Below are 15107 nucleotides of genomic sequence, written 5' to 3'. Positions count from 1 at the left end.
CAATGCTTCTTGGCAACACCGTTGGAAAGCCTGTTAATTTCCCTTTTAAATGGTGCCACATTTGTAAGGAACATGCATTTCTGCCAATTCCAAACATCTTATTTTGTGTGATGGTGTGGGGCGGCATCTCCCTCACTGGAAGAATGAGGCTTGTCATCATTGGAGGCAGTCTCAGTGCAGAGATAGCGTGAAATCCTGCAACCAGTGGCAATCCCATAGCTCCACAAACTGGGACCGAACTCTATCCTCCAAGATAACAATGCTCGCCCCACAGAGCGAGGTTTATCAGAGACTACCTCCAGAACTTGGGATGGAATGACCTGCCAGCTCCTGACCTCAACCCCAGCTTGGGTGTGCTGTTCGTGGCACAGTGACCAACACAACCACGTTGGCTGACCTGTGAGAAATGCTGGTTGAAGAATGGGATGCCATCCCACAGCAGTGTGTGACTAGGCTGGTGACCAGCGTGAGGAGGAGGTGCCAGGCTGTTGTGGCTGTGTATGGTTCTTCCATGCGCTACTAAGGCTTCTGTTTGTTAAATGAATGAATTGTTAAATGTCATATTTTTTCAAATATCAACATCCAGTCCACCAAACACCATACAAGTCAATTGCAGAATAAGCTGTTTGGCATTGGCAGAGAGGATTTGGCAAATTTTTCATGGGCGCAACAGACACTCAGCTCTACTGCTCATCCTACAAATGCATGCATGTTAAATGTGGCACCATTTAAAAGAGATATTAACAGGTTTTCTAACGGTATAAGATTTATTGCCAAGAAGCATTGTTACAGCAAAGAAATAATCAAACACACATTTACTTACTTTCTGTGCTATGTTTAGATCATCTGTATACACATCCATCTTGTTTCTTCACTGTTATGTTACACTGTTTTTGTAAATCATAAATATTCCATTTGTTTTATTATGTGTTATAATTATTTCACTGTAATGCCAAAATCTTAATCCTCAGTCAATGATTTACTGTCCAAAAATCTCCTCAAAATTTACCAGGTGTTTCATCTGCTCTGTTTGCATCGAGTGTCTTCTTAGCAGGGTCTTCTTGGCCTTCAGGTCCCGGGGAAGACTTGGGGCGCAAGGCACAAAATGCCTTGAACCAGGAACAATGGGTATGTTCCCAGGCATGACTCCAGTGCCAGTTCCAGGCTTTGTTATGCTGGTAGAGCCAGCATTGTTGGTGTTTGCTTTGATATCTGGGATGGGAGCATGAGGATTGAGTGGTGGTAAGTAGCCTGGCCTAGTCTGAGAGATGTGATCAAGAAGAAGAGCCCCAGATCCCCTTCGCTCCATCATGCCTGGGCTCCTCCTCTGGACCATGCTCTCTAGAGACTCTCTGGAGCCAGACAAGGTGGAGGATCTGCTGGAGACCAGCTTTCGTTTCTCTGTTGATCCTGTTCCCACTCCAGGTGTGGCTCCACCCTTGCCGAGATCATCTGAGTTCTGGCTTCCAAACTGAGGAAGCTGGGAGTCTGAGCTGTAGTGGTCCATGCCAATGTTGCGCCGACGGACCACGTTCCTTAAGCTAGACACAGCCAGGTTGGGTAAGCAGTCTGGGTCTTTGTCCACAGGAATGGGCTCAGTGACTGAAGCATCTTTAAGAAGGTTCTGGTGTGAGTAGGAATGCGGCAGTGAAACCCCATCATAGGACATTTTCCTGTTCAGCCATTTCGCTTCCTTTACTTGTTCCCGCTCTGACTCGGATGCTTCTTCTAGGGCCTGCAGTAGACCAGTGGAATCTTTGATATCAATGCTTTGATGGCGAGCCACAGGAGGAGCTCTTTGAAGAAAAGGATGATGGCTGTTGAAGCCAAAAGAGAGTTCCTCCTCTGGAGTGATGTCCAAGAGCTCCTCAGTCAGAGAAGAAGCCTTGCTTTGCTGCAGCAACAGTGACGGAGGGATCTTGAGCCATGGTTCAGAATGAAGCCTCTGAAGATGCAGAAGTTTGGCTACACCTGCAGATCGCAGTGGACTTGGCTCGCAAGTGGGAGATCCTGGCTTAGAAACGGAGGTTGAGGTGGATGGAGTTGAACTTATCCCCTGGTTCTCCCTCAGATTTGAAAGGGCATTATCTGACTGGCTTGAAAGGGGAGAAACACGAGGAGCACAGAACTGAATCTCAGAAGGTGACATGCAGGCAGCAGGGTTACAATACAAGCGATCCTCTAAATCTGGTGGAGGAGGGACATTCAGGTACTGCTTGGTCATTTGTCTCCCAGAGGGGAGTTTATCTGTGGTGATAATGATGACCTCCTTGCCTCTTGCCTTACAGGCATCCAGTAAAACTTGCAGAGCGTCCTTGTCTCCAGCATTAACAGCATAGACGAGCGCAGAAGAACCAGAGTGATCCTCTAAACTTGGGTCAGCTCCACTAGACAGCAGCTGGCACAGAACTTCCTCCCCAGCCCGCTCTACACAGGCATGCATCAGTGCAGTCTTACCAGACTTGTCTTGGATATTTGGGTCAGCACCACTTTCTAGAAGATATCTGTAAAAAAAAAAAAAAAAAAACAATAGAGCAGTTACTCTATGACCAAGGAATTCACCAAAGAATACAGAACAGCTCTTGCGAATAAGAACTGAGAAAACCTGCCCTGCTATATGCTAAAATTACTGAACCAGTAGCTTTTTTTTTTAGAACAGTGTTTTCTGTGTCTAATTCTTCAATACCATACACTATAACGGTGTTTCCCTAAAAATGGCTTGTCATCTATTGAATTAAGGTCGAGACTTGCTGTAGAGAAGTCAAGCACAGTGTTAATTTAGCTAATTTTGATTAAATTTTAATCTTAGTCTTCTGATATATAGTGGACATGAAACACCTTCGTTATTATGTGTTTTCTAAATGCTTAAATGTGCCAAAAATTGCCATTGCCTGAGTGACTACGTCATGACGTTGGTTAGTTGGAACTAGAAGCAGGAGAACAGTCGCAGTCAAGGGCTATGGCATGCATTTGGGGCCAAAATCGTCTTAATTCTAATGTCTGTACACATATAAATATTACGTGTCCAGATGTAAAATATGTGTGTGTTGATGTATTGAGACGTATTTCTTTTCTGTGTAAAGAATGCATATTTTTACGTCTACAGAGGGGATTGTTATTTCAGTCTATAACAAGCAGCCATAATAATTTAGACATGAACTTTTCTTCCTGTACCATAGTCAAAAGAAGCATGCAATGTATCTGGTTTTCACAATGCACATATAATCTTCCACAGCTACAGCAGCAATTATTGTTTCTTTTGCAGTATTTTTCAAATGTTACAGTTATATATGCTGACAACCTCTGAAGATTTGTTTACTTCTTTACGGTGTAAACCTGTCATCACATGTTTTTGTACCTACCAGCGAGCTGTGTGTATGGAAGCTAATCTGTCTCATCAGACTATGAAATTTTACCACCTTTGAATTTGTAGCACTGAATTTTTTTGCACTGAAATTATGCATCTGAATTTTGTTGCTTTTGATTTTAAGTCTTCAGATTTCCACCTCTGAATATTTTGCTTCACAATTATGCATCTGAATATAATTGCTCTTGAATATAACTTGTGAATTTTCAAGAACACGTTTTCACTGTTATTATTCAAGGTTAATACATTCAGATAAATTTAGATTCAGATAAAAGTTGCTCAAATTTGACAGGCCAAATTCAGATGCCAAAATGTGAAAAAATTCAGATTCACATCCGGGATACAAAGGATAAGCAATTGAGTCATTAGGATTTTCTATTTCACCTTAAATGCTGCACTAGTTGCATTCTGTCGCCGCTGGGTGGCAAAATACGAACACAACTTCCATACCGTGGAAAAACTACACGTTTAGCTTCCTTCCGCGGATATTATTTCTTTATTTTCAAAGTGTCTCAAAAATCTGAAAGTCTCACTAAAGACACAATATAACAAACTATTGATATCCTACACCCAACATTGTAAGGAAAAGGGGAAATGGGGATTCTCTCTCTTCAGTGCAGCTAGCCAACGGTGAACAACGTTTAAGGGGCAAGGTATGAAAGTGGACAGTTTTTGTTTTTTTTTACTCTAAAATTAGTTGCTGCATCCAGCGGTAATACAAAAGTGACCCCTTTGCGTCGACTTTTGCTTTGTCTTTTATTATTCATTGAGTTTACTAGATAACATAAACGTAATGCTAATGTACACTAATGCAGTTTCCCCAAGACAACCGACCTCGTGACGTCACATTTAACGATACAACAACATGGCGCAACACTCGTCTAATAACTGCCTTATAAATTGCCTGTCATTTTTAATTCAGTTTCACTGACAGTGTTAAACCTATAAGATTTTTTTTAAGAATGGGATTCGTCTTATAAATTACATAAACTACATTTAGTGTTTCATGTCCACTTTAAATTTGTCTTAGTTTTTGTCTCATTTTAGTTATTAATTATTGTTAGTTCTAATTAAATAAAACAAAAAATATTTGGGCAGTATGGTGGCGCAGCAGGTAGTGTCACACAGCTCCAGGGACCTGGAGGTTGTGGGTTCAATTCCCGCTCTGAAAGGCAATATTTGGGCGACACGGTGGCGCAGCAGGTAGTGTTGCAGTCACACAGCTCCAGGGGCCTGGAGGTTGTGGGTTCGATTCCCGCTCCGGGTGACTGTCTGTGAGGAGTTGGTGTGTTCTCCCCGTGTCCGCGTGGGTTTCCTCCGGGTGCTCCTCCCACAGTCCAAAAACACACGTTGCAGGTGGATTGGCGACTCGAAAGTGTCCGTGGGTGTGAGTGTGTGAGTGAATGTGTCTGTGTTGCCCTGTGAAGGACTGGCGTCCCCTCCAGGGTGTATTCCCGCCTTGCGCCCAATGATTCCAGGTAGGCTCTGGACCCACCGCGACCCTGAACTGGATAAGGGTTACAGATAATGAATGAATGAATGAATTTTTGTTTGCACTGAAATTATGCATCTGAATATAACTGCTCTTGAATTGAACTCGTGAAGTTTCAAGAACACGTTTTCACTGTTTTCACCTAAATTGGATAAGCGGTTACAGATAATGGATGGATGGAAAAAATATTTGTCTAGTTTTACTCATGGCTTTCATTAATAAAATTAAAACTGGTTCAATGATCAGTGATACAATAAGATTGACATTGTTATTGGTGTTTGGGTAACACGGTACAAAGGAACATATTACAGTAATGTGATTACATTTTACTGTAACAAATGACTGTTTAATATTTTGTAGATAATCACATTACAGGTACTAACTTAATAAAGACTGTTACTTTTGTATCTCACATTTTGTTATAAAATATAACTTTAATAACATTGATGCAAACCCTATGCCATAACCTGACGTGCACCTCTCCAGAAATGTAACTACGTGTCATGTCGACGCCAAATATATATCTCTGCAGGCTGGAGGCCAGTAAGTGTGTGGAAGTAGACAGATACCAAGTTGGAGGTTATGGTTAGGGTTAGGTTGTCCTTCTCACGTGGAGCAGAACCACCTACTTGGAGGTGCCTCTGGCCTGCAGAGATACCCTTCTCTTTGATGCAGGCTGCAATGAATGGGCCAGTAGTTGGACATACATTGTTTATGCAGACCCGAAGAAGTACAGAAACATAAACTCCTTTTCTCCACACTATAAAGACCACAGACAGCACCATGCAGGAAAACCAGCCTTCTTTGCATTTGTTTCTTTCATGGCACCTCATGTAAACTATGCTCTGTCCCAAACAACGCCCCACTCCCTAAATAGTGATCTATAAAGATTTATAAAAGTAATTCTACTACACCACTACATAGCGTAGAGCAGGGGTCACAAATAGGCGGCCCGCGGTCTGAGTCTGGACCCAGACACTGTCCTATATCTGGACCTGGATCTGTAACTGAAAAACTATTAAGAGCTGTTTAATTTTTTAACAATGTGTTTGTTTTAAATGGTGTAACTCCTCTAGTCATTATGGTTCAGGTTTAGTGCTCCAGGAAATTACCAGACTAATCGCATGCGTTTCTGAATATCACACGTGAGGCTACTCAGCCAATCAGATCTGTGTATTATGATAGGCGTTGTAACTCAAATGAGTAACACACACAGGGCATGGCTCCAGACACTGTTGTCCTGGGGCCAGTAAAAATAGTCCAAGGGATGTGATAAAAGCTTTTTTGGGACACCTTCAACATGACAGTGTTGTGTGAGTTAAGACCAGACTCTTTAAAAATAAAGGAACGATTACGGGGTGAAATAGTCATAACGCTGAACATGGATTCCTGTCCTTCAGCATAAAGAGCCAGTCAGCTTGCTGTCAGTGGATAAAGTCCTGCCCTCAAGCAAGAACCAATCAGACTGCTGGTTATGTAAAGCAGTAAGTCAACTGCAACTACAAGTCTTTAGGGACTTTATTTACATATGCATTTTTTTTTCAAATTCATTATTTTATTTTTAAATTTTACTTGAAATGAGAAAAGGACATTTTATATTAAAAAAAAGTATAAAATTGTAGCTATAAATACAAGGCTGCTTCAATAGTATCAGGATATGGTACTGATCGTAAAGCAGATTATACATTATGTTCTGGAACTTGCCTTCATTGAGTCAACGCAGAAGTATAAATCTGCCTTAACTACCCCAACACTGATCATTATTCTGGTCTCTGTAAGTAAACTTTGGACTACTCCAGTTGCCATTTCCTAACTACATAGCAGAGATAAGTATGAACATAACAAGACATACCTGACCATCTTGGGTTTCTGGACGCTCTGAGCATCAGTGTGGTGAGTCTTGCAGGCGATCATTAGAGGAGTTTCTCCGCGTTCATTACTTTCATTAATATAAGCACCACCTTCAAGGAGGAGTCGGGTCAAGCGCAAACGGCAAAGGTAGACAGCCTTAAGAAGGGAGTTGCCATCAGTCCGCACTTCTGTGGAGTCCTCCATGGCCACTTGCTTTTTGCCGAGACACAGCTGACTTTGGTTTAGGGATTCATCTGTAACTGAAGTGTCTGGGTGTCTGGTCAGCTGTCTGTAATGCACAAAAAGAAAGCCATGAATAAATCATGCAAATTTGCCTCTGATTCTTGTTAATTATTAACCATGTTATAATTCTGCATTGATATGTTCCTTTAATCAGTTGGTTACCAATTTCCTCACTTCATTCCCCTCATACACAGGCAAGCAAAGACATGAATATGATTGTTGTGATGACCACGTAGGTGGCACGTCAAAATGGTACTTGACAAGAAAGATGCGAGAAAGCTGCCTTGGTTATCTAATCCCATTGCGTAAGCCTCTATATTAGATTCCATCAGTGAAAGGTTGTTTATATATATATATATCGGGATAAAATGGTTTGATATGTTACATATATAACAAGCTCCATGCTTTGCGCTGAATAAAACAGGTGGGCAGATTGCAGGTGGAGCCATAATCTATCCCAAACCATTTTAGTCTGTGCCAGACAGGCTCAGACTGCATTTATTAAAAGCAAGAGAGTAGAGGGGAAAAAAAAACATGCAGTGTTTTTGAAAAGCTTGAAAAACTCCTCCGCCTTTGGCTTGCTGAATGACGGCATTCCTTTATGAAGCCCATTGTGTATGTGGCCTTGTTCCCTCATCACTTGAGTGTAACTCTGGAATCTGTCATATTTTAGTTGCAGAAAGTGGAAAAACAGAAACGGACTGCGGCTTCAACTAAGAAAGGACAGAATAATACAAAGGTAATGAAACTGATGTATAAATGTAATGCCTAATGGGTTTTTTCAATGTGTTGAATGTGGCAGATACACTATATGTAAACACTTACCTAATGTTTATTCTGAAATCAAAGTCAAAGGTATTCAAAAGGACTTTATATGCTTTGCTGTACTAACCGTTTTTCTCCTCTAGGGAAGATTACACTAGATGCTTGAACATTGCTGGGAGCATTTGATTGCATGTGGGCACAGAGGTCATGTTGATGATCATGTTGAGGTCAGGTGTTAATGAGTGGCTCCATCACCTCAGAGAATGCAAACTCCAAAGCTTTGCATGAAACACTCAGGCTGAAAAATAGCTTTGGGTGTAGAGGCTCATGTGTAGCTGTTTCAGATCATTGTATTGATCAGTGCTTTTCTATTGAGATTATACAAACCATATGCACATTTGAACAGTCATGTCATCTCATTTGTGGGGGCAACAGGATGAGCAAAGATGCCCTGTCTTCTCTGTCCCCTGTAAATTCAACAAGTTCTCCCTGGGGGTGCTAAGCATTCCCAGGACAGCCAGGAGATATAATCCTCCAACTGGCCCTGTGTCTACCCTCTGACTTACTCCCAGTTGGCCGTGCCTGGTATACCTCCAGTGGAAGGCATCCAGGGGCCATGCTTATTCAACTTGCACCTTTCAACACAGGAGTACCGGCTCTATTACAAACTCCTCATCCGATCATAGAGTGTGTGTCTGGCAATCGAGTGGAGAAAACTCATTTTCGATGGGTTGTATCTGGAAGAGACTGATACAAAAGAGAGAGGCCACTAGTGTTTTCAGAACAATGTATTGGTTACATCAGAACCCTGACTTCAAAAAATACTGAAAATAATTTAGGGATAAGGAGAAGGACCTCCTGTATTTGGAAAAACATCCTTGCAGATGTCTGTGTAAAATTAAATCCAATGAATTTAACCCAAAATTAATGAGTAAAGTATAGTGTAAACACAATTAAGGGCAAAATGGACAATCCTGGTGAACTGCTGTTCTCTCTGGTTTGTTTAATTTCAGAAGTGATCTCTGTGCTTTGATACTGATTAGTACTGTGTAAAAGAGCCTTGATTCAAAATAAAAGCCACAGTCTGATGACATAAGTATGTCATTAAAGCTTGCAGAGAAAAATAATGTTATAATAACATTAGAGCTGGCCAGAGGGGGAGGGTGTAAAATTGTTCCCCCGGCACAGAAGGTTCTTTGATATTAATAATTTTCTAAGCTTTCTGTGAGGAGTTCGGTGTGTTCTCCCCGTATCCTTGTCAGTTTACTCTGGCTGCTCCGATTTGCTCCCACGGTCCAAAAACACACATTGGTTTAACAAAAAATGCCCACAGGTGTGAGTGTGTGTCACCCCGTGAAGGACTGGTGTCTCCTCCAGGGTGTGATTCTGGGTAGGCTCCGGACCCACCCCAACCTTGAACTGGAAAAGCAGTTACAGACAATGGGGTGACACGGGGTGACCCTACACTGAAGTTCTCATGGACTACTAACTATCATCACCAGTAGATTGACCAGAGGAGGATGGGTCACCCCTTGTGAGCCTTGGTTCCTCCCAAGGTTTCTTCCTCAGCTGGGGGAGTTTTTCCTTGCCACTGTCGCCCCTGGCTTGCTCACTTGAGGGTTTTACATTTGTTTTTACATTTCATGTCAAATCTTTGTCTTACTGGAATTCTGTGAAGCTGCTTTGTGACAACAACAGTTGTAAAAAGCGCTATATAAATAAATTTGATTTGATTTGATGATGAATCTTCTAAGCTAATGTTAAGTGCTAACACTAGCTTTCGTTAACATAATCACTCATTAGCCTCAATTCTTTGGTATGTCCGTTTTCACTTGGACATATATGTTAGATAAAAACATGCCTCAGGTAACTGTTGATTGGCTCGGTAAATGCACTCCAATGGCACGACATCTGGGCCCAAGCTGCTAATGCTGCACGCGCCCCCTGGGATGGCATTTATAGCCACCAGGCGCTTTGTGCACTCTTGGTCTTCAATCGGGCGCCTGAACAGAGAGAATTCTTAATGGGCCCCTGGCTCTTTCTCACCCTCTCTCTCTGCCTCGCAATGAAGAGCACAAAACAAACAAGCAACCATACGCAGATCAGGAGGGATCTGATTGTTGCCAATTGTTGTTCGGGGAAGCTCGAGTGGAAGACCAAACAGGCCACTTCACGCACCTGTCCAGATCTGTGATTCATCAACATCCCACAATAGGCCACATTATTTTCCTCTGCTTATTTTCCGCTCACAGCGACTTGTCTCCACACCTGCCAGGGATTGCCAGTTCCTCCCAGTGTCATTCATTCTTTTGTGATAATTCATCCCAGTGGTTAAAACTTCATAAATTTGCTGCAAAGACCAGCTGCAGTAGTGGACCATAGTTATAAGTAGCAATCAGTGACTTCTGAAGAGACATGTCCATGGCCTGTGCATTCCTCTGCGTACTGCTTATAGGAGTGTGCCAAAGTTGGCACACTGCTGGACAAATAACTATGTCTGATGACATAAAGTGAAAGTATGTGTTCAATAGGAACACAATTAAACAGAATCAAAATGTCATAACTGTATTTGGGAATAAAAAACTAAAATATAAAAAGTTAAATATTTCTTAGGCTTTTGCATTGGCTACATTTTTTTGCTGGTTTGTTGCACACTGAAATGTGAAGTGTCACCTATTAACACTTAGAAAATCAAACAAAAACACATCACTGGACCAGGGATAGCTAAACACACATAGATTTACAGTAAGTGCCCCCATTGCTGACTTACTCCATAGAAAAACATTATTTAAAGAATGATTGCTCTGGAACAGCTGCACCATGCCCAATACCAACAGTTGGCTAGAAGGGTATCTCACACACACACTTAGGGATGAGTAGGAGCAGAGTATATGATCCAGTCCTCAATCCAACATCAGTCCATGACCTCACTAATTGCTGATATTAGTAACTAATTAATTGTTAGTAACCAGTTAATATTATTATTATTATTATGCAATTATAATACGCTAGGAAATCCACCCACATTACTCCAATAATATACCAGCTGCTCTGGCTACCTGTCTCAATTTGTATACAGTTCAAACTTCTATTACTCACCTACAAATCTCTGCACGGTCTTGCACCCTCTTACTTAACTGAACTCCTTCACCCATACCCACTCACTTAGGTCTTCTAATGTTGGCCTTCTGTCCATTCCTAAATTAATTTGCTCTCAGTAGGTGGTAGATCCTTTAGCGTTTTGGCCCTAAAATTCTGGAATAACTTGCCACAGTCTCATCGTCTGTGTGCCTCACTTCCCTCTTTCAAATCTGAATCTTTTTGCACAGCATTTTCATTCTTTGATACCTTGAATAATCTGCTGTCCTGCATTTGTCTTTATTGCTTTCATGGGGTTTGTTTGTTTTTTCTCTGTCCTTGAGATTGAGAAAGGCACTATATAAATTAAACATTATTATTATTATTATTATTATTATTATTATTATTATTATTATTATTATTATGTGCAATTATTTGCCATTGTACAATGTACAACGAAATGTGTCTTCCGTATTTAACCCCTCTGTGGCAGCGAACACACACACTAGCACATTATGGGCTGTGAACACACACCCAGAGTGGTGATCAGCCATCCCTGGTGCCTGGGGTGCATTTGGGGGTTCAGTGCCTTGCTCAATGGCTCTTCAGCAGTGGATGTTCTGGTACCAAGCCCAGTCCTCTAACCATTAGGCCAAGGCTGCCCCTAATACCAGTTAATAGACAAATGTTACTAATGCTGTTACTGTGTCAAAGAGGAACAAACTTCCTGTGTATATTAGATGTATATTCCTGTATATTAGATGGACATGTGTCTTCAAGCATTTGGAAATACGTAGAAAAGTAGTAAATCTTTGTAAACATGGGCAAGTATTACACACTTTACAACAATTAAAACTCCAGTTACTGTTTACATTGTGGAGACATTTCATAACAAATAGATTAATAGAAATAGACCAAAACAATATTTCAGAAAAATATATTTGCAACATAACATTAGTAACATATAAACAAAGTTAATGAGAGTGGGATTGATGTGAAATGCTCCTTTCTGTAGAAACTCACTCTGAATTTTTCAGTGATATTGATGGTAACCAGGCATCTTAAGAGTTAAATTCAAATGAAATCTATTATGAAAATGAATAAAAATTATGAATATTGTGCCTTATTGCTGAGACCGTGTTTTAAGACACACATGAGATAAAACAGTAATCAAAGTGAAAAATAAAAGTATGTATAAAATGTATGTATTTGTGTTGTCCCAGTTTCTGTCACCAAGACTGTAACTCCGTATATTATACTGTATATAGCTCTGTATATTGGAGATGGCAAGTGTTTACCAGAACAGATCATTTCATATCAAACCACTCTTGAGTATCTTGGATTAAGTAGTCCTAACTATTGAAGTATGCACACATTTATGGAAAATAAGCCTTACACATTCTCCAAGAAATTATTTAAAATGCTTTAAGTCTTGATAAAGATACATAAACGTACAGATGCCAAGTTCACTAAGTCTAAGACCAGTTTAGGTGCCTTTTTTACTTTCACAGAAGAGAAAGAAAGGATAACTGCCTATAACTATAGCCATTTCTACTGGGACTAAGCTTACCTCTCCTTTTGCAGGTCTGGGTCCTTTTATGTCCTCAAAGAGGTTTGGTTCAAGGGTCGTTTTCACTCCCCTCCGGTAAAAGGCCAAGCTTTATCCAGTGCAGCAGATGAATAGACGTGAAGAGTCAACAGGTGCAGCAAGTAAATGAGAGCATGTATATGTGGTAGGTTTGCAGTGTGTAGTGAGAAAGGGAGTGTGAATGAGGGATGAAAGCGAGACAGAGAGAATGAGAGAGGACAGGTGTGCAAGCTCCCAAGTCTAGAGACAGGCAGCCTCTTATGGTTGAGTGGGTGTGTGAGAGACACAGCGGGGGGGGGGGGGGGGGGTGAGAGAGTGAGAGAGACAGAGCTAGAGAGAGATGGGCTTTACATCAATGTGACAGTAGCCTGCGCATACTGAGCATCTGTAGCAGACATCCTTCCACCATCATGCTTCTGATATCATCTCACCTCCAAAGTTGAGGCTCTGGTGTGTGTTTGCATCACTGTGACATAGGTTTTTTTCTATTTATTTATTTTTAATCATTCTCCCATGGGTCGCCTCATGCAGGCAAGAGCAGGAAACTCATTGGTCAGTTGATGAGGGCAGCAGCTGATTCAATGATTTGGAGGAGAGATGCCAAGAATAAGGCTCCAGATCCACTGGGCTGAACGGAAAGTTCTGGCACATAAACCCAACCATGACCTGAAAGGACTGAGGCTCCTTGCAGGAATATTTCATTTTGAATCTTGGCTTATTCAAGCATTCAAATCTTCTGATATTGTGAAAAAATGCATGTAACTAGTTAGTACTCACCTCTGGCAAACAGAAGTTCCATTGCCAACTAAATTACACTTGAATATACCATTGGTGGTTGTCTCACAGCATATCACTTAATGGACCACTTTAGCCTGAATGGGCTGCAAATCTCAGCGACCATATGGGGTGCAGATGCTATAAGCAAAGAGTAAGAAAGTGAATCTTGTGGGTAGAAATGCATCAAAACTGGACTGTAAAAAAGTGGAAAATATCCTGTCTGGTTAAATGAATGCAGATTTCTAACCTAATCGGGCTCATTAAAAATGATAATGAATAAAACTCCCTGTGCAAATAACAGAGACCCAGCTTCACCTCAGCAGGCCAGACTCTACATTCCTCTACAAACAGCTCTGTGAGCTTAAAGGAGCAATCTGTAATACTGACACCAAGCATTTAAAATCAGATCAAGAATACAGTTTCAAAACAGTGGAGAGTGCTGTCTGCCTCCTCCTGTTCCTACGCGAACGTGAAGCGCGCCAGGTAGACAGTTGGAGGAAAACTGAACCGAACAAGCAAGAGACGAGTTTAAGAACTTTGGACCGTAATGCTAAGAAGAATGTACCATAAACAACATATTTACGCACAAATGTCTTCATCATTTCACTAAAACATCTAATTACTCAAGAGAAAGACAAAAAAAAAATTGTGGCCGCCATTTCCCTGCATTTACAAGCCTTTACTGTCCACCCTCACCGTAAATATTTCAGCTAAACAAGGTCTATTATTTACTTATTGATTTTCCCTTTCACCATAAATGTCATTTAGGAGGCAGATCTTTGCTTCTTCTTTACAATTTTCCTAGCCAAAAATTTTGTTCCACCTTGTGTCCGTTTACGAGTCTTAATGGCGTTATTACCCAGGTTCTTGAATTCTCTACTCCACCTTAAGAGCTGTTATTCCACTTTATCCGTTTAAATCACACAAATCAATTTTATGTGATGTCACTAAACGTTTACCTACTGAAGTGAAAGACACAAATGGAAAGAGACGCCTTCGTTTTCCCTGCATTTACAAGAATGTACTGTCTAAACAACCATACCATCTTAGACTAGACAAGGCAATAAGCCTGGTGTTCTTTTCCCTTCAACCATAAATATTATTTTAGGAGGCAGATCCTTGCTTTTTATTCTTAATTTTCGTATTCAAGCATTTAGTTCCACTTTAAATGAATCAGTTTAAGTAGGGTGACCAGATCTGAGATGGTAAAAAAGAGGACACGTCTCCGGGGGTGGACGACTACTGACGTGCAGACTGACCAATTAAATGTTTACAGAGAAGGTTATCGACCAATAACGGTAGCTCTACAGTCAGACCGTCCAATCCAAAGATTTTAGGCTAATTCACCACGCCCCCTTCTCACTCAAGCGAACCAATCGGAGTAGGGGAGGGCGGGACTAGTTTGTGAACGAAACGGTTCTCGAGATTCTATGTAAGCTCTAGAAAAACAAAATGCCGGACGTTTGTGAAATTCCGGCCGGACATTTTTTTTAAGTCTAAAAAAGAGGAAATGTCCGGGTAAAAGAGGAAATGTCCGGGTAAAAGAGGACGTCTGGTCACCCTAGTTTAAGAGTCTTATTTGCGTAATCCTCCAGTGTGTTATTGAATACTACCCTTACATTTCCACCTTAAACAACTATGCGAAAGCTAGCACTAGGAATTCTACCCAAAACTCCTATTGACACAGTACTTATTTCCCATTTTATCCATTTAAAACACAAAACCAAGTCTACATCATGTCACTAAAACATCAATCTACTAGTAAAACGCTTATATTTGCTGTGTACTACCAAGATTGATTTCTCAGTTCCACATTAAATAGGTGAATATGCGAGGCTTTTCAAACACAATTCTTAGTCCTATTTTTTTTAAACACACAAACACCACAGAGAAACACACATGAATCTGACTCAATTTCTTTAAAACAAACAATAGTATTTACACCC

General features: G+C 41.0%; 1 protein-coding gene across 1 annotated transcript; it reads right to left on the bottom strand.

Annotated features, from left to right (window-relative positions):
* Positions 1-702: 702 nt before the first annotated feature.
* Positions 703-6914, bottom strand: LOC136676552 (ankyrin repeat domain-containing protein 34B-like). The gene is made up of 2 exons (XM_066653649.1): positions 6712-6914; positions 703-2504 (listed from the first exon to the last, which is right to left on the bottom strand). Exons 1-2 carry the CDS (start codon positions 6912-6914, stop codon positions 980-982), a joined length of 1728 nt encoding a protein of 575 aa, XP_066509746.1. The 3' UTR covers positions 703-979.
* Between the last annotated feature and the right edge of the window lie 8193 nt (positions 6915-15107).

Source organism: Hoplias malabaricus, chromosome X2 (assembly GCF_029633855.1).
Source record: "Hoplias malabaricus isolate fHopMal1 chromosome X2, fHopMal1.hap1, whole genome shotgun sequence".
Classification (NCBI taxonomy): Eukaryota; Metazoa; Chordata; class Actinopteri; order Characiformes; family Erythrinidae; genus Hoplias; species Hoplias malabaricus.
This window is presented reverse-complemented; position numbering and strand designations above follow the sequence as displayed.